The sequence below is a fragment of the Notothenia rossii genome, assembly GCF_949606895.1.
Source record: "Notothenia rossii genome assembly, chromosome: 1".
In the NCBI taxonomy this organism is placed as follows: Eukaryota; Metazoa; Chordata; class Actinopteri; order Perciformes; family Nototheniidae; genus Notothenia; species Notothenia rossii.
The window spans coordinates 7644396-7664635 of NC_136912.1; the positions used below are offsets into that span (position 1 = coordinate 7644396).

Consider the following 20240-nt stretch of genomic DNA (forward strand, 5'->3'; position numbering starts at 1 on the left):
TTATATTTATCTGCATGTGTAAATGTTCTCCTTTTGTATAGGTGTTTATTTTAGCATTTTTCTATTCGATTCGATATCTTTTTGAAATTAAATGAACACAATTGTTTTTGGTAGTTTCTTTTAATTGTTCCCGTTCATCGTAGAGGCCAGAGAAACCTTTCCATCACCTTTATTAAGTAAACACATTTTTCTCACCGATTGGAGTTGTTTACCCTGAAAGGACCACTGAAACATGTTTCCGCTTGTTTACACAAACTTTAGGTTGAAGTTTTATTTTTGAAAGTCTGAATCAATGGAGTAGATTTAAGTTACAGGCGGGTGAAAACACAAGCTGCCGTTTAAATCTGCAGCTTGATAAATGTAGGCCAAAGATCATCATTCCTCTCAGCTTATGGAGGCTGAGGAAAGCCTGAAACAAACGGTTGAAGTGTGAGGAACGTGTGCAGGAGGAAAAAAACCACACGGAGAGGACCAGCCGTTATCAAAGATCTCCTTCATTTTTTTAATAGTAGACATTGTGCCACAAAAATGTCATGTCCGCAGCCACAAATCACGTGCCGAGAGTACTAATTCCAGCTATTTATCATGTCATTCGCTTACTTGCTTCTCTACACAATTTGCAAATCACTTCTTACATTTATGTATAAATATATACAGTTTATAGATTATTCTCGAGCTGGGATGGTAGGTTTTCGTTTTCTCCTTGTTGTGGTTGTGCTGTTGGTTGAGGACATTAGCAGAGGAAAACACACGGCTGACGTCACGTCTCCCAATGTAGCACATGCTTATTGTATCGTGAATACCAGCAGAGCACACACAGAGCCGAATATAGATATATACAGGAATGTAATTTACTGCTATCATACAAAGTGGATTCTCTACGTAAGAAGTCACGACTGTAGTGGGCATATGAGGGGAATACGCCGACAACACAAGAGCACCGAAGGCATACATGTTATGGAAATCTCCTGCCACAAAGGCACATCGCTTTTTTTTAGCTTTTTTTTTTAAGGGGCGACAACGTGAAGTTATGGAAATGCTTCCGGGGGGGGACGTTTGAGCAGGAAGCTACTCGCTTTCATGACTGCATCATGACTGCAGGCGCTCACATGCAACGGGGGGAGCATGTGATCTGAACATGCATGATGCTGGGTTTTTTTAAGCATGTGCTTCATTTGAAGGGAATCAAAAATCTGAGGAGATTCAAGGGCCAAAGTCATGCTGTTATCCACAGCGAAATAAAGACAACCGTGTGGTTTTTATATCTTCAGTATTTAGAAAAAAGTGACTTGTTTAACAAACTGAAAAAAAAGGAAGAACAGGGCAAACAAAAAGTAAAGAAGAAGAAAATCTGTTTACATGTGTTTTCTTTCATTGGTTAACTTCACACACTGTTAAAAATGGTTTACATTTAGGTTTTTTTTTTTCCAGTATGAGTGTGTTTTGGTAAAGAAATAGCAAAAGAACCGCCCAGTGTGGGTATGGATGGGCTTACCGTCCTATTGCTGACTTTGGGATCTGGTTGCTGTTTCTGCACACACACTTACACACACACCGGTCCACTCAAAGTCTTCCTCTCTCTCCCTCCCTCTCGCTGCTTCTCTTTCCCTGTGGAGCATGGTAACATTGAGACTGGTCGTGGGCTCGGGGGGGTGGGGGGGGGGGTCAGGCCGTGGCTGTGTTTTTAGGTTCTCAGCAGCAGCCTCCGGACGAGGTGTTAACCGGCTTGCTCTGGATCTTCACGTTGGACTTCTCCGAGGACCCGGCCGTGGCCCCGGGGCCCATCCTCTTCTTGATCTCCGCCGCCATGGTCATGAAGGCTTGCTCCACGTTGGTGGCGCTCTTAGCGCTGGTCTCCAAGAAGGGGATGGCCAGGTTGTCGGCAAATTCCTGGAGATCGAAGAGATTAAAATCAACGGATATTAAAGGTCTCCCTATTACACTGTTTCTCATCAATATATCACAGGTCTCAGATATATACAGAACCTGTCTCTGATTGGCTGAAACACCAAACAGATCATTGCAGCATCCCATAATCCCCTCTGTTTCAGCCCTGTTTCAAAAGTGCTGATTCTCTGTCTGTTACTTTAGATGAAAATAAGGAGCCCCTCCCCACGCCCCGTGTGCGTAATCGTGGATGAGAAGTCGCAACTTTTGTATTCAAAGTTTAACGTTTACCCTAAATAGAGGAGAGTTCCGCTCACGCACGTCTCGTCACAAATATGAGGTTCATTGATGAATAATGAGACCATACTCTAGAACAACATTAAAACGTGTGAAATATACTTACATTTCAATAATAATGGTTTGATTATTAAATAATAACTTAGTTCTTATTTGTGTTGCATTTGTGGATAAAACATAAAGAACATTTAGGATATATAAATACTGGTCAGATATCCACCAGATCTTTTAGTGATTTTTGTCTCTCTTGGAGAAACGAAATTGCAACATCCAATACAAAAGTTAAATCTGAAAAAAACTCAAATACCATAATGAAATTAATCCACAAATGATTATTTTTACTATAATTTAAATTTTATACCTGGAAAACAAATACACAACCGAAAATAATAAATGTAATATGCTCGCCTCTTGTCCTGGGTGGCAGATTACGTCACTTCCGCCGCCTAAAACCCAGGAGGGGATCTAGCCGTTGCCGCACTAGCTAACGCTCCACTAGCTAACGCTCCACTAGCTAACGCTCCACTAGCTAACGCTGCATTAGCAAAACAAACGCTATTTTTTTTGCAAAAGGTGCAGCGGGCTTCAAACACGTTCCCCTCAACTGGTTTCAACCAAGCACCACATTCGATGTTTTCCAACCAAATATGGTTGAACTTACACTTCCCTATATTTGTTTGTAAATAGATTCGAAGATACCTTAGTTTCTGACTGCCGCTAGCTTGGTTGCTAGGTTAGTAGCTGGGTGTTCTCCGATAAGGGGCCGGGGAAACAAAGTTAGTGATTACTGGTTCCATGTTGATTTATTTCAATACAGATTGTTGGGGGGAACTGAAAGGCTCTTACCGTACTGGTTACTTTGCAGCCCGGACATTTCCCCCAAAACACATTTAGACGCAACAAAGAAGTACCTTTCAAACCCGATCATTTGTAAGACCTTCTAAATCATATTTAAGACCTTTTTAAGGCCTTAAATTCAGATGATCAAATTTAAGACGTTTTAAGACCCCGCGGGAACCCCTGTGGATTTTGCATAATAGGTGATCTTTAAATAAATTACACTTCTTGAAAACATACCATCTACTGAGGAGGATTGGGTGATAAGATTGAAAACCAAAGAACTGCTGCTTATGAGACCTCGTCTTTAGACCGCTTGGTTTTCAAGGTGATTTTCAAATTTCACTCGAGTTGGATAATCTCTGACCAAAGAAAATCTTTAGTGTCCATTGTATAAAATGTCCCACTTTTTCCAAAGCTTACAACAAAAACTTGCAGTCTTTGAAGTTAGTAGTGCTCTAAGTTTTAGTTGTAACGCAAACTGAGATGTGAAATATGAATGAAAATGTTTCAGTTGGTCATTTTGTGCCCTGAATAACCTGAGGGTGTTTGACCCAAATCAGAAAAGTTGAATCATTTTCACTTTGACACAAGTTGACCCGAGTCACTGATCATTTGACGACTTTCAGCTAGGCATGGTGAAAACCAATGACATTAAACTGTACTTTGGAAGTTTAAGACTTGTGATATTAGACATGATGGCTTGATTGACTCGTCTGAGTTAATTGTATATTTTCAGTTTAATATTAAATCTTTCAAACTTTAAAAAAAGATATTTAAAAACAACTTGGTCGGACCATAAAATGACTTAAAATCAATAAAAAAAGTCAATAATCGTATAAAAGATTAATATAAAAACACAAATATTGTTGAAAATGGCTCAAATCTTTAACTTCCCCGCTGCTCAGCCAGCTGTCTGACCAGCTGCTGGATGCTCAGTCTTTTATTTTGTTCCACTTTCAAACCTCACAATACAGACTGAGCTCATCACATTATCAAGGCTATCACAGTGAGAGTACATGGCGAAAGAAAACCGAGCGAACTGCTGCTCAGTCAGCTCGTACTTATCTCATTTCCCCTTTGGATACAGATATCTGGACAAAGAGTCTCAGCTTTGTGCATTGCCTCACCTTAGCTGTGGTGTAATCCACGACTTTCTTCGTTGTGAGGTCACACTTGTTGCCTACTAGCAGCTTGTTGACGTTCTCGCTGGCGTAGCGGTCGATTTCCTGTAGCCACTGTTTGACATTATTGAAGGACTCCTGAGGGAAGGCAGCAGAAAGAGGACAGACATTAAAACAGATATTGACGTCTTAAAAAAAACTGTTATTACTCAATGGCATCCGGTTTGCAGCAGAGGTCTGTTGGAGAAAATGCTGACAGGGCAATGATGCATCGTTTTTTCCTATGAATAAAACTAAAGATTCCTAAACCGAGGTAATTGAAACCGGGGGCTTCCTCAAAATGTAGCATGCCTTAACAAGAGAAAAACTGCACAGGATGCTACTGAAATCTGTGGAAATTGACATTTGAATGACAGATGTATTAGTATCATTCTTTAAATCAGTCAAGCCCACAATAATTAAGACCGTGTCATTTCTATTCAGTCTTACATAAACATTTTGTTTACACTGTGTTTGAACACAGTCATGAGAAAAGTCTCAAAACATTTGAACAATAATTCTATTAAAATTGGCAAATGAAAATTGTTTCGGTTATTTTCTTTTAGGTTTGAAAAAGCTTGTTTTTGTTTAGGGTCTACTGGTGGTGACGCTTTGATCGGAAATACTAACAAACGGCATGTGTGACCTGCTCCATCGAAATCAGTCGCATTGACCCGAAGACACTTTTTGAGTTGTATACACTGCTGGAAAGAGGAGATTCACAGCTTTCTAATGATATCAGGATTGTTTTTGTTCTCCAAATATTAAGCTAAATATGTCACATTATATAATGACTGTCACAGAGTCATCATTTTGAGAAAAAGGCCTTCAAAGTTTCCTCTTCTCTGGAATCCATCGATCTGATTGATTATTAGCAAATGATCAAAATAGTACAGAGGGAAGATATTTTCGTTTGGATTACTGGTCTGGGGGTAGCTTATGTGAGTGTGTATGTGTGTGTGTGTGTGTGTGTGTGTGTGTGTGTGTGTGTGTGTGTGTGTGTGTGTGTGTGTGTGTGTGTGTGTGTGTGTGTGTGCGTGTAATTTTGTGTTTGTTTGTATTGTGTTTGTTTCCCGGGGAAAACCCTCACGAGAAACCCCGGCTGTTGTTATGCCTGCTGTGACGTCAAGTTACTCCGTACTCCGCTTGTAATTATCCCGTCAGGCTTCAAAGCTGTATTTATCATCTGAATTTGCCGAAACAAGTTTAATATTCTGAAAGCCAAGACTTTGTTTAATTGAAATCAGATGAAAACAAACTGTAACGGACCCTGCCGTGTTATCTATGATGACTATACGCCTTGCATTCATAATGTCAGCCGGAGGGAGGGGGGGGCGGCGCTGCGGAACAGCAGAGTGGCGAGTGAGAGCTGTCATCTTCCCGTTACAAGCTTCAAAAATGTATTTATCGTGTGATTTTGGAAATAAAAGTTTAATATTCTGAAAGCCAAGGCTTTGTTTATTTAAAATCAAACAAAACACACGAACAACTATTTTTTTTACGCAAATACAAGTTTATTTTGAAATGAGCCGTTGCGACTTCCGACTGATTTCGATAGAGCGGGTCACATGTGTTTTTTAATTCAGTGGAATTGTACTTGACTACGGTACATGCAGCAAATTAACATACACTAGCTGACGGTTTAGCTTTAGTTCAATCATTCTATTTCTGTATCTTATAGAGCGTCTTTTTTTCATAATGGCCTTAAGTTTTTTTTCTTCACTCTGTTTTTTTATCCTCTATTTTGTATCTTCATCTCTTTCTAGTAACCCTTAATTGACCCTGAATAAAGTGTTTCTTATCTTGTTAATTACATGAATTAGTTATTAGCATTACTGTATGACTGGATGATGACAGCGAGTTGTAGTTTTTTATTTTTTTTAAAAAAGGACCAGTAGGATATAAAGACCCAACAATAACAACTAATATTATTTGTGAAGCACTGACCTGATCCGTCACATCATAAACCACTATAATGCCGTGCGCCCCTCTGTAGTAACTGGACGTGATGGTGCGGAAACGTTCCTGACCAGCCGTGTCCCACTGAGGAAGAAAAACAGATCTCGTCAGTCCAACAGATTCAAAGATAATTCAAAGTTTATCACTGCTTATCTCTTTACAACCCGATTGCGCTACGTTCTCCTTACAATCTGAAGTTTTATGGTCTTTCCGTCCAGCTCGATGGTCCTGATCTTGAAGTCCACACCGATGGTACTAATGTAGCTCTCCGTGTACGTATCATCCTAGGGGAACACACACACACACACACACACACACACACACACACACACACACACACACACACACACACACACACACACACACACACACACACACACACACACACACACACACACACACACACACACACACACACACACACACACACACACACACACACACACACACACACACACACACTTATCAACTATCACAGCAGTGACAGGTCAAAAACATAAAAGCCTGTTGGAGCAGTGGCTGAAACACTTACTGCAAACCGGAGGAGGAGGCAAGACTTTCCGACACCAGAATCCCCGATCAGGAGCAGCTTGAATAAATAGTCACTGTGAGGAGAGAGGAGGAGAAACATCAAACCTCCTCCTAAATCACATAATAATTCAAAGGTTTGTTTGTCTCATCATGTTTCAAACAAATACTTAATTGTAATCTTGCGTCAGTTTCTTACACCTTTGCACTTTGACCCTTGTCTTTTTTACTTTTTGTACTGTTGTTCAATATTTGATAGATTTTTTTGTTTATTTTGTTAAAAAATGCACTTTGAAATGTTTTCAGAGTCAGCACAACAAATTGTATTTTAAAAAAAAAACAGTTCTATGTTTTGTCAGGTACTGAAATGCAAGTATTATAGTGGGGTTGATATTACACAAACTCTAAACCAGTCGCAGCTGACAAAAAAGATTGTTGAGATGCAAATTGATTTTTTTTTTTAATTGTTGATTATTCTTTCAATGAAGAAAATGTCCATCTCATTTGAGTGCTAAAGGTTACTCAATATACTTTTTTTGTTTGAACACCAGTCCCAAACCCCAAAAATGTAATAATTTATATGTGCAATATACTGTAAGTTCCATCACTGCAATACACTCGCTGCTATATATATATATATATATATATATATATATATATAACTATGTGCAATATTATATCATATTATTAATAATACTATGATAACGTGCAATTACGTAACTGCCACTACGTTTTAATTTTTGCACTATAACTACTAAATACTGCTAATAATAATTGCATTGATTGTGTGACTTTCTATGTTTCTACGTTTCATGTTGTCTGTGGATGTTTAATTGCTCTTTTTGCTGCTGTGTTTATTGTGTTTATTGTATTTTGTTACTCTGGCACAACAATTTCCTTCGGGATAAATAAAGTCTTATCTTATCTTATCTTAAAGAATAAGGACATTTTAATATGAACTGACTATCTTTGGGTTTCATCTAAACAAGATATCACCTTGGACTTTGAGAAACAGGAAGGAACATGTTTTACTCTATTTTTCATATTATATTCATAAGAATGAATCAAATAATCATCAGATTATTCAATAATTATAAATGAGGAAGTTTTTCTTAAACTTGTAACTGAGTATTTTTCAGAGGTGAAATAATTACTCGTATTATTTACTTAAGTAAAAGTAGCAATACTACAGTTTTTAAATAATCTGTTACAAATTGTAAAGTAATCAAGTACATTTACGCAATTACTGTGCTTGAGTACAATTTTGAGAAACTCGTACTTGAGTATTTCCATTTTATGCTTCTTTGTACTTCTACTCCACTACAAATCAGAGGTACATGGTGTACTTTTACCCCACTACATGTATTTAATACCTTTAGTTACTCTACAGATGAATGATGAGAAATATAATCAAGAGTTAAATCAGACTTTAGTTCCACCTGGAGTAAATCCACAAGTTACCCTGCAGTATACAAAGTCATTCAAACTAGCTGCACCTTTACCAGCTTTGAGAACACTTTAATGATCAGTCATTATAAAACATATCATGTATATTATTGTGAAATGGGCTAATCTGCACAATGACTATATTAGTATTTTAAGTATATTTTGATGTGAATACTTTTGTAATTTGACTTGAGTAACTTTTTGAATGCAGGACATTTACTGAAACCGAGTATTCCTACACACAAGTACAAGTTGTACTACTTCTTCGGCCTATGGTTACAGTCAAACTACTCCAATCAAAATGTTACTTAAGTAAAAGTACTGGCCTAAAAATAACTTTAGGAACGAAAAGTAATCTTAATGCAGAATGACCCATTTAAAACACCAGATCTTTTTTATGATTGTATTAAAACTGTTGGTGCATTCATGTTTTCATCACTTCAACGTTGTACTTGGTTAACAATGGGGTTTACTTGAATTACTTTACACACTACTAGGTAGCTTAGCCTATAATAAGGTATGCATCTATTTATATTTTGTATTAACCTAAATCTGCTAAGTAACTACTAGTAACTAAGTATGTACAATAAACGTAGTGGAGTCAAAAGTACAACATTTGCCTACAAAATACACAGTGTAAAGTAGTATCATTTGAAAATGCTCAGTAAAAAAAAAATACCTGAACATTATACTCAAGGACAGTACTTGAGTAACTAAATGTACTAAGTTAGATCAACCCCGGTATTTCTACATTGTAGTATTGTTACTTTTAATTAAGTACACGTTTGAATGCAGAACATTTACTTGTAACTGAGTATTTTAAGACTGTAGAGTAAGTAAATAATCTGAGTACTTCTTCCACCTCTGCTGTAGTGAAGTAACAGAGAGACTGGTATTACCTAACTAACTCCACATCATCAGGATCACATTCAGTGACTTCCTGTTTGCGGTGGATAACCCTGAAACTACCCATAAAACCTACACCAAAGCAGTTAAGATAAATCGAGTAGTTTCATGTTTACTGAGAGGACTGTGGACTATCAAACTGTCACTATGTGCCCTAACCATTACAATAACAAAATCCCCAACAGTAACGTTACGTAGCTCCGCCGTGAGCTAGCTAGCCAACTAGCTAACAATGCTACACCCATTTCAATTAACATAAAGTGAGCTAACAAACATTGTTGACCGAAAACAAATAATACCTAGATTTAGCTGGTGTTATATTGAACAGAAAATGCTGACAAGCGTGAGTTTTGTGGTAAATATCAACGCTGTCATTTGGTAGTGCGTACACGAAAAAAACCACATCCCCATAACTCGCTAGCATAGCAACGAAGACAAAGCAGCTGACGTTCATTTTGTACGGTTAGCCTGGGAAGCTAACGTTAGCTTCCCAGGCTAAGCTAACGATAGCTTCCCCAGCTAAGCTGACAGCTCAACCGGACCTGTCATAATCGACAATAAAAATGCCCACTTACTATTCGGGATTCATCGTTGACTACGGGTTATAAACTGTTGTTAATATGAAAGCAGCAGGACTTCGTCGCGGAATACCTCGGAGCTGGCGGCGTAGTGGAGAAAAACACACCGTTTTCTGTTTTTTTGTGTGTCAAGAACTGGCTAAACTGGTTGTCGCAGGCAGAACAGCATAATCGAATCAAATATGGCTGTCAGCAATACCTACCCGGAAATACCACACGACGGGAATCATGGGTAGTGTAGTCTTGTGGCAATGGGCGTTTACACTGCAGTCAGGCGTACCAGTTACAGTATTTTTGTATTTCCATGGTGGAACAATTAATCAGATCAAGTTAGTCAGTAAATAACATTAGATAAGATAAGATGTACTTTATAGATCCCAAATTGGGACATGTTTTCCTAACAGCAGTGTAAAACAAGGCCTTGCACATTATTAGAGATTAAAAAGAGTAGAAAATAAACAATTATGAAATATGAACACCGCAAAGATAACAATCTTGAAACTATCTGACCAATAAAACGCTATTGAAGGGCCAAATTGCAGCTAACACAATACAAGTAGGATATTATTTAAATGTACTAATACTTCACTTTTAGTGCAGAAAGTGCTGCAATAAAAAGTAAAAATCCTAACTAAAAATCAGAAAGATGGCTTAAATATAGGCTAAAAGTATAATTTTACAGTTCAGATAAATCTGATAAATTATCATTTAAATGTATGGATTAATCTGATGATTATTTTTGAAAAATATATGGTGTCACGATTATAATGAAACTCTCAAATGATTCAGAGATCAGTCCAAACCCCCATTAACAATTAATTGAAAGTCAAATCAGCAAAATCTTTATTTTGTAAATCTGGAGACATCAAATATTTTTAGAAGGCTATAACTCCTGAATAAAAGTGTAAAAAGTGAAGTGAAGTTTAACTGCTGTTAAGTGGTGTAAAGTAACTAAGAATATTCACTAAAGTATTGTACTTAAATACCATTTTGAGGTACTTCTAATCTGTGCTACTTTGTACTACTCCAATACAATTCAGAGCTAAATATAAATAATACATTTGACCCCAGTACATTTATTTAGTACCTTTAGTTACTTTTCAGATTCTGATGAATGATGTGAAATATAATCAAGTGTTAAATCAGACTTTAGTTCCACCTTGAGTAAATTCACAAGCTACCCTGCAGTATACAAAGTCATTCAAACTAGCTGCACCTTTACCAGCTTTGAGAACACTTTCATGATCAATCATTATAAAACATATCATATAGATTATTCTGAAATGGACCAATCTGCACAATCACTACTTTTACTTTTGGTACTTTAACTATATTTTGATGATAATACTTTTACTTGAGTTACATTTTGAATACAGGACTTTTACTGTAACAGAGTATTCCTCCTGGTACTTCTACTTCTACTTCTACTCAAGTACAAGATCTGAGTACTTCTCCCACCTTTGTTGATATTCTGGGTTGTCATAAACTTTTAAGCAGTGGTGAAAGAAGAACTCAGATTTCTCATCTTGTGTTTATGAAACAATCAATATAGTGCTGATGCCTTTACATGACATGATATGAGCAAACAAGACCATCAGCGAGGAGATAGGCTGTTTCAAAATGTCTCTCTCTGGGTATTATTCAGATGAAACCATCACAGATATGGGGGTCAGCAGCAGCCTCTGGACGAGGTGTTGACCGGCTTGCTCTGGATCTTCACATTGGACTTCTCCGAGGACCTGGCCGTGGCCCCGGGGCCCATCCTCTTCTTGATCTCCGCCACCATGTTCATGAAGGCTTGATCCACGTTGGTGGCGCTCTTGGCGCTGGTCTCTATGAAGGGGATGCCCATGTTTTTGGCAAATTCCTGGAGATCGAAGAGATAAAAATCAACGGATATTAAATAAATGAAATATCTTGAAAACATACTATCTGCTAAGGATGATTGTGTAACACTAAAAACTCAATAACTGCTGCTTATGAGGCCGTTCAGTTTTCATGGTGATTTTCAATTTAACTTGAGTTAAATATTCTCTGACCAAGGAAAATCTTTAGTGTCCATTTTATAAAAAGTCCCACTTGCTTGCTTTTTCCATAGCTTTCAACCAAAACGTGCAGTCTTTTAAGTTACTAGTTTTCTTAGTTGTAGTTGTAAAGCAAACAGCTGTGTGAGGTGGAGTTAAGAGTCTAGGTAGCATACAGAGAATTTCTGGTTATTTACAGGAAATATTCATTTAAATGGTTCGGTCATTTTGTGCCCTGAATAACCTCAGGGTGTTAGACCCATATCAGAACTGTTGAATCATTTTGACTTTGACTCAAGTTGACCTGAGTCGCTTTTAAGTTGACGACTTTCAGCTAGACAAGGTTAAAAACACTTTGATTCTGAAGTTTAAGACTGGTGACCTGAGACATGATGACTTGATTGGGTTGACTCGTCTGTATTAATTGTATATTTTCCGAAAAAGAGATTTAAAAAGACTTGGTCTGACCATAAAATGATTTAAAATCAATAAAAAAGTCGATAACCGAATAAAATATCAATATCAACCCAAATATGGTTGAAAATGGCAAAAATATTGAACTTCTTAATAATTCCCCACAGTTCAGCCAGCTTTCTGACCAGCTGCTGGATGCTCAGTCGAGTACAAGCTCATGATTCCTCTTTCAAACCTCACAATACAGACTGAGCTCATACATTATCAAGGCTATCACAGTCAGAGTACATGGCTAAAGAAAAACCGACCGAACTGCTGCTCAGTCAGCTCGTACTTATCTCATTTCCCCTTTGGATACAGATATCTGGACAAAGTGTCTCAAAGAGTCTCAGCTTTGTGCATTGCCTCACCTTACCTATGGTGTAATCCACGACTTTTTTCGTTGTGAGGTCACACTTGTTGCCTACTAGCAGCTTGTTGACGTTCTCGCTAGCGTGGCAGTCGATTGCCTGTAGCCACTGTATGACATTATTGAAGGACGACTGAGGGAAGGCAGCAGAAAGAGGACAGACATTAAAACAGATATTAGCGTCTGAAAGAAGCAGTTATTACTCAATGGCATCCGGTTTGCAGCAGAGGTCTGTTGGAGAAAATGCTGACAGGGCAATGATGCATCTTCTTTTAGAGATAATTGAAACGAGGGTCTTCCTCAAAAGGTAGCATGCCTTAAAGTAGGCCTATTCAACTGGCGACCCGCGGGCCAGATGCGGCCCAGAACCAACTCCCGAGTGGCCCAGCCTCCCGTAGCCAAATTCCTACACTAGTACAGACCATGAACGCAACACTCCACGTTGCATACAAACCACCAAACCAAGACGCAGCACGTTTTTTGAAAGTGCATCTAGTGGAGCTAGTAACGGTGGTCCTATGATAGCAACTCCAAAACATGTCTCTCTCAACTCTGAAGCGTAAACAGAGACAAAACGGTCATTGATCTTGTGGAGCAGATCCAAGTCAAGCTGGACCTTTTCGCGACCGACTTGAGCACGGGTCGGACACTGCATTTTCCGACGCCCCCCAAACACATCACATCTCCGAAACAAATCACGGATGTAATGACAGATTTCATTGCGAGGTTGAAAGAGAACTTTGCCGGTCGATTGGATGGACTTGCTCTGCCCACAGTGGTGATGATGGGCTTTGCCAGAGACCCCTTCACTGTTGCAATAGAGGGGGACGTATCAACCAGAGCAAAGGAAGTGGTCCCCTGCATCGACAAGGGGAAATATACACTGGAACTTATTGACATGCAGCGCACTAACGGGCCAGCGAAGTTTTGGAGTGATGTCAAAAAACAGCAGTTCCCTAACGTTCAGAAAGTAGCGATCTGTGTGCTCAGTATGTTTGGATCAACATACACATGTGAATCAAGCTTTTCACACATGAACTCAATCAAAAGTAGCACTCGCTGCTCCCTGACTGACAGCACTCTTCACCAATTTCTTAGGATTGCATTGACATCCTATGAGCCAAAAATCACTGCTCTTGTTCAAAACAAAACATTTCCCTTCTCCCATTGAGAAAGTCAGCGATAACAAATCACAAATGAGGTGATAGTAAGCACCTAGTTTACTATAGTAGACGTGTAGTGTAGTATTCATTCATATAGTTACCCGTATCCCTTGTTATGGGTTTGTGCACTGAAGGGTAACTTGACAGTTCTTTCTGTATTCATTTAAATGCACTTTGTAATGTGTCTCGGTCAAATGTGACCAAAACGTATGATTTTTTTGTTATTACTTGAAAAGTGAAAAAATAGTATTGCTACAGTACTACCTCTTTGTGTTGCATTGGAGCTCTTTAGCTGTTTTTTTTGTATGTGAGGACATTTATTAAGACTGCTATTATTGTATTCTGTAAATGCACTTTGTGATGTGCCTGGTTCAAAAAACATAACCTGACTATTTGACTTCTAAAGCAAACGAATGTAATGCTACAACTGTGCAGTTTTTTTTAAGATTCTGTTCAATTAATGCTAATTGGTTTTGTTTTTATGCACTTTTTGACCTACCTTTGTTAGATGAACAATGAATAAAAGTTGCATGTTTTTCATCGCAGTAATATGTGTTGGTTTAAAATGTGTCACTACCCGCTTTTTACAGGCCGCTGAATGTCTGGCCCAGCTGAATTTTGTAGTTATAAAATCTGGCCCAACTGAATGTGTAGTTGAATAGCCCTGCCTTAAAGGTCCCATCATATGCTTTTCCGGTTATTACCCATCCCCTTGTGTGCTATGTAGCTTTTGCATGTAAACGGTCTGCAGAGTCACTAACCCTCAAACACCCTGTAGCGAGTAAAACTCTAACACAGAAAATACGTGTCTATGCTGGACCATTGCACATTTTTCTTTTTCCATTTTTTTCTTCCGGGGTCTATTGACGTCACTAAGTCCAAATGGACCAATTGGCACACAACTATAGAACAATAGGCACACCCTCTGCCAAGGTGGACTCCCGAGCGGCGTGAGATGTATTTCCCGGTGTGTTTCCCTGCGGATGCTGGATATAGACTACGGCGCTCACGAGTCCGCCCTGTGAGACCCCGATTCATATTTTTCTTTGGAAGGCCTCTGTTGTTTCCTCTTCCTCCGGCTCGGACCTTTCCTCTGACCTCATGCTTCCTCCCATTCTCTTACTCTCTCCCTCCACGGAAAATGAAAATGAAAGTTTTTACCAGACAAGTTTGTAAATGAAATTAGAAACACAGGGAAAATCTGTACTTAAAATAGAGAAGTTGAAGAGAAAGCACAATTTAAATCTATTCTAGTAGACCTCAACACTGGAAATATGATCAGTAGAAATGGCCAAGACATGGGACCTTTAACTTATTAAGAGAGAAGCTCCACAGGATGCTATTGAAATCTGTGGAAATGTACAGTTTGATTACAGATAAATTAGTATGATTCTTTAAAGACTCCGAAAACGTATATCAGTTCAGAGAAGCCAACGATAATTAGAACAGTGTAATTTCAATTCAGCTTATTTTAATACACACACTGTAAAAAATGGCTGTGAAATCCACAGTTATTTACAGTGTTTGTGCACAGTAAATTACTGTATACCATTTTAGAGTATAATACCGTGTTTCCAAGCAAAAATTACAGCAACTCTGGAGTTACTGTAGAAATATCAGTAGTAACGTCCCAACTGTATAAAATCACAGTAACCAACAATGTACTGTAGAATATCACAGTAACCAACAATGTACTGTAGAAGATCACAGTAACCAACAATGTACTGTAGAAGATCACAGTAACCAACAATGTACTGTAGAAGATCACAGTAACCAACAATGTACTGTAGAAGATCACAGTAACCAACAATGTACTGTAGAAGATCACAGTAACCAACAATGTACTGTAGAAGATCACAGTAACCAACAATGTACTGTAGATATTCACAGTAACCAACAATGTACTGTAGAAGATCACAGTAACCAACAATGTACTGTAGAAGATCACAGTAACCAACAATGTACTGTAGATAATTACAGTAACCAACAATGTACTGTAGATATTCACAGTAACCAACAATGTGCTGTAGATAATCACAGTAACCAACAATGTACTGTAGATAATCACAGTAACCAACAATGTACTGTAGAAGATCACAGTAACCAACAATGTACTGTAGATAATCACAGTAACCAACAATGTACTGTAGAAGATCACAGTAACCAAAAAAGAAAGGACCAACCGAAAAAACCCATTTATAGCTAAAATATCTTAAATAAACCAACATATTTTTCTTAATATATAAACTTGATGCAGTGTAATTACTAGTTTGGCTATACTAGATATTTTATATACTTAGTAGATATATATTTGCAGGGGCGCCATAAGGGGGTGAAAAGTTAGAACGATTCTAAGGGCCCGTGACTGACAGGGGCCCAAACAATTTTAGAACATTAAGAAAAAAATGTTTAAGTAACCAATGTGATATCTTTTTATGGAGCCCAAAATCCCTGGCGGCGCCCCTGTCTATTTGTAAGACCCTATGTCTTTGCAAACTGGAAGAACTACAAATGTGGTGCTGATTTATACAAAGAATGTGTGTTGTCATTGCACCTTAAGAACGCAACACAGAGGAACAAAAATAGACAAAAGTAAGGTGATAATCAACATTTTTATTATTATTGTGGCGGCTCGAAAGTAGACGAGAATAGCCGATTGCAGCTGGGGGAGGTCTCAAAAAGCTTGCCTGAAGTCGGACAGCTCGGAGTCGGCTTGACTTGGTTTGCAATGGCGGAATTTGCGTTGGCGTTCTTCGTTGCAGATGAACAATTATTATATCACTACAAATGATTGACTCAAGTGTCTGTTCATTTTAAAACAAATCAATACAAGAGGGGTTGAATCCATGTAAAAGACAGAACCACTACTTTGCAAAACTACTTCCGTCAGGGGTCTTGACCAGTTTGCATTTATAAAGAATGCACAAATGTGTTTAATCGTTAATGTCAGATATGTACTTTGTAAATACATTTGTTCCTGCTCAAGATTAGATTCAACTTTATTTTTATTGCACATATTACAGGTACTGAGACAACGAAATGCAGTTTAGCTTCTAACCAGGAGTGCAAAAAGCAGTAAAGTGAAAAGTAATGTACACAATCTACAGAATAACATTTAGAATGAATTGAATGATGAATAAACAGTGAGGGGTATTAACTAGTGATGTTACGTATTGCGCCGAGGCTTCGGAGCGTGTGTCGAGTAATCCCTGAAGCTTTTTGTGAAGCTTGTATCGAGGTTTGTATCGTTTTGGGCCAGTGACGTCATCGATGACAAACGAAGCCTCGCTGCCTGTCGATATCACGTGACTCCTTCAGGAAGCGCTTCAGATCGGTTGAACCGTTGAACCACAATGCTCATAATACCCATGGTGACATAATAAGAACCATATTACCCCTCCTGTACCCGGGCCCGCTGGTGACACGATGGAATTAAAAGAGCTCAGAACCTCACTTATATAGAGGTCGGAACATGTCATAAGTATAAATGGATACAAGCATAAATAAATCTAGGAATAAAAACATGAATAAATAAATGAATAAATACAGGAATAAATATCTTACAGTGTTTTCAGGGAGATTCAGTGTGTGTGCTGCTCCTGTTCCCACTCACCTCATGTTTAAATAGTCCTGTCTCCCCCCTCTCCTGTGTTATGTTTGTTTGTAGCAGGTCATGAATCATTTATTTATTCATGTTTTGTTACATTCAAGACTGTGTCTCTGGGTCGTGCATTTGGGTTCTCCAGTTTGTGTCGAGGTCGTGACACCTTTTCAACTACAGCACGTCTCTAAAATGGCTTGGCAGAAGAAATGGCTTCATATTCTTTGTGTTTTGTTATTGCCACTGTTTTAAAAGTGAAATCTCCATGTTTTTGGATATTAATATCGATCGTTTTATGGATGAAAATATTTATCATTTAGCACAAGAAAATACATGGTCTTGATACCGTTCAACAATTAAGAATGCATTGTTAAAATGTATTGTTTGCTGTCTCCCTGCAGTTATTGGTGAGCTTTAAAATTGTGTCAAGAATTTCTGGTAATCTGTAAATTACCAGCATGACATGAAGTATACTATAATAAATTGTTTTACAGTTACAATGCTGATACTGTAACTTAAAATTATAGCATTAAAGTTTTTATTTTACAATTGAAACACTATTACCGTAAACAAAAATACAGTACTTTTTAAATGGCAGTGTTTTATTTTATAGTTAAAATACTATTATCTTAAACAAAAATACAATGCTTGGAAATCACTATTTTATTTTACAGCTATAACACTACTGCTGTAACAAAAAAATAAAGTAATTAAATATGACTGTTTCATTTTACAGTTAAAACACCATTACCGTAAACACAAATACAGTACTTTGAAGTTACTGTGTTTCATTTTAAACTGTTACTGTAAATAAAAACGTGTAAATACTGTGATTACCTTTACAGTATTTAACTGGCAGCAATTGACAAGTTACTTACTGTAATTCATTTTACAGTATTTAACTGGCAGCAATTGACAAGTTACTTACTGTAAAATGAATTATAGTAAGTAACTTGTCAAGTGTTGCCAGTTAAATACTGTAAAATGAATTAAAGTAAGTAACTTGTCAATTGCTGCCAGTTAAAAAGGCTACTGTGAATTTCACGGTATGTTTCTTACAGTGCAGTCATGAGTGACGTTTTAAAAACATTTCAACAATAATTCTTAAATTCTACACTCTAAATAAAACATATTTCGGTTATTTTCTTTTAGGGTTGAAAAGGCGTGTTTTAGGATCTACTGGTGGTGATGCTTTGGTCTGAAATATTAACAAATTGTACTTAACTAAGGTTCATCAACAAATGTAAATACACTAGCTGAGCTTTAGTTCAATCATTATTTTTGTGTATCTTTATATAGCTTTTTATTTTTTATAATGGCCTTTTGTTTTTATTTTCTTCACTCTTTTTTTATCCTCTTTTTTGTATCTTTCTAGTAACCTTTAATTTCCCCTAAAGCGTTTCTTATCTTGTTAATAACATTAATTAGTTATTAGCATTACTGACTGGATGATGACAGCGAGTTGTAGTTTTTTTTAAGGACCAGTAGGATTAAAAACCGAACAATAAAAAACAATATTATTTGTGAAGCACTGACCTGATTTGTCACATCATAAACTACTATAATGCCGTGCGCTCCTCTGTAGGAAGTGAACGTGACGCCGCGTAAACGTGCCGGACCAGACGTGTCCCACTGAGGAAGAAAAACAGTCCAACAGATTCAAAGATAATTCAAAGTTTATCACTGCTTATCTCTTTACAACCCGATTGCGCTACTTTCTCCTTACAATCTGAAGTTTTATGGTCTTTCCGTCCAGCTCGATGGTCCTGATCTTGTAGTCCAGACCGATGGTACAAGTGGTGTCTATGTACGTATCATCCTAGGATAACACACAAACACAAACAACTATCACAGCAGTGACAGGTCGAAAACATAAAAGCCTGTTGTAGCAGTGGCTGAAACTGAAACTTACTGCGAACCGGAGGAAGAGGTTAGTCTTTCCGACACCAGAGTCCCCGACCAGGACCAGCTTGAATAAATAATCACTGTGAGGAGAGAGGAGGAGAAACAACATTAACGCAAAAATGATTATCAACACAGTTCCTTGAAGCTAATAGCTAAGCTACCTCCGAATCCAGAGTGGGGATGTCGAGTAAAGTAACGAGTAAACAGCAAACACATAAAGTTATATAATGAGGCCCCCTGTGTCGCGAACGTCGACGGGGCGGGGGGTGCTAGTGGAGCCTCGCAGCGGCGGAAACTTTACACTGTCTGCGCCGCATTTGCTCTTCAGATGAGGCTCCCTCCGCAAAATAAAGCACCCTCTGCAGTCTGAGTGATCTGCCTGTATGGAGGGGCGGCCCTGCAAGTAAAGTAACTAATCAACAATAAAAATGCCCACTTACTATTCGGGATTCATCGTTGACTACGGGTTATAAACTGTTGTTACTATGAAAGCAGCAGGACTTCGTCGCGGAATACCTCAGAGCTGGCGGCGTAGCGGAGAAAAACACACCGGTTTTTGGTTTTTGTGTGTCAAGAACTGGCAAAACTCAGCCCCACCTTAGCCCCACCATGAAAAATGATGTTAAAGTAAGCAAAATAAAGTCCGCCAACTCGCACGGAGTAAATCGTACAGACAGCAGTTAGTAAGACTGATTTCAGTATCCGCTTGTCTGGAAATACCGAAGACTAGAAACGGTTTTGAAAACTTTTGTCACGTAGTGATCGTCTTCTCAATAGAACATATTTGTTATGTCTTCTGGCCAATCAGAATAAAGATAACGGCGCGGTGTTGTTGCAGGAAGTCCCGACGAAAAATACATTTGCTGTAGTACACATCGATACAACATTACGTGTTGATAGAAATCAACACGTAATGAAATAAGACCCCACGGTTTGATGATTGATAGGTGTGTGGGCTGTCTTTCATTTTGACACACAGAACAATGGGGGCTATCCACCCATATTCACAATGTAAAGTAATTCACACAGCCTCTTCCCTCTTCTCTCTGTGAGGGGCAGCAGGTTCAGCTTTCAGAACAAAGTAACACAAATCTAAAATGGCATTCATTTTTTTAAATGTGTA

The 20240-nt window shown here is 38.2% G+C and overlaps 2 protein-coding genes across 5 annotated transcripts; both read right to left on the reverse strand.

Moving 5' to 3' along the window:
- Positions 1-476: 476 nt before the first annotated feature.
- Positions 477-9781, reverse strand: rab1aa (RAB1A, member RAS oncogene family a). Its single transcript, XM_079683877.1, has 6 exons — positions 9599-9781; positions 6676-6748; positions 6332-6427; positions 6132-6227; positions 4152-4283; positions 477-1890 (listed from the first exon to the last, which is right to left on the reverse strand). Exons 1-6 carry the CDS (start codon positions 9610-9612, stop codon positions 1693-1695), a joined length of 609 nt encoding a protein of 202 aa, XP_079540003.1. The 5' UTR covers positions 9613-9781; the 3' UTR covers positions 477-1692.
- Positions 9782-10427: 646 nt separating this feature from the next.
- Positions 10428-20004, reverse strand: LOC307040723 (ras-related protein ORAB-1-like). Of its 4 annotated transcripts, none has more exons than XM_079683853.1 (6): positions 19558-19995; positions 19125-19197; positions 18939-19031; positions 18749-18844; positions 12450-12581; positions 10428-11468 (listed from the first exon to the last, which is right to left on the reverse strand). In XM_079683853.1, the coding sequence occupies exons 1-6, from the start codon at positions 19569-19571 to the stop codon at positions 11271-11273; spliced, it is 606 nt and encodes a 201-aa protein (XP_079539979.1). In that variant the 5' UTR covers positions 19572-19995; the 3' UTR covers positions 10428-11270. The 4 variants fall into 4 exon arrangements, with proteins under 4 accessions (XP_079539979.1, XP_079539978.1, XP_079539980.1 ...); XM_079683852.1 differs by having other exon boundaries at positions 12455-12581; positions 19558-19989; XM_079683854.1 differs by lacking the exon at positions 18749-18844 and having other exon boundaries at positions 12455-12581; positions 19558-20004.
- Between the last annotated feature and the right edge of the window lie 236 nt (positions 20005-20240).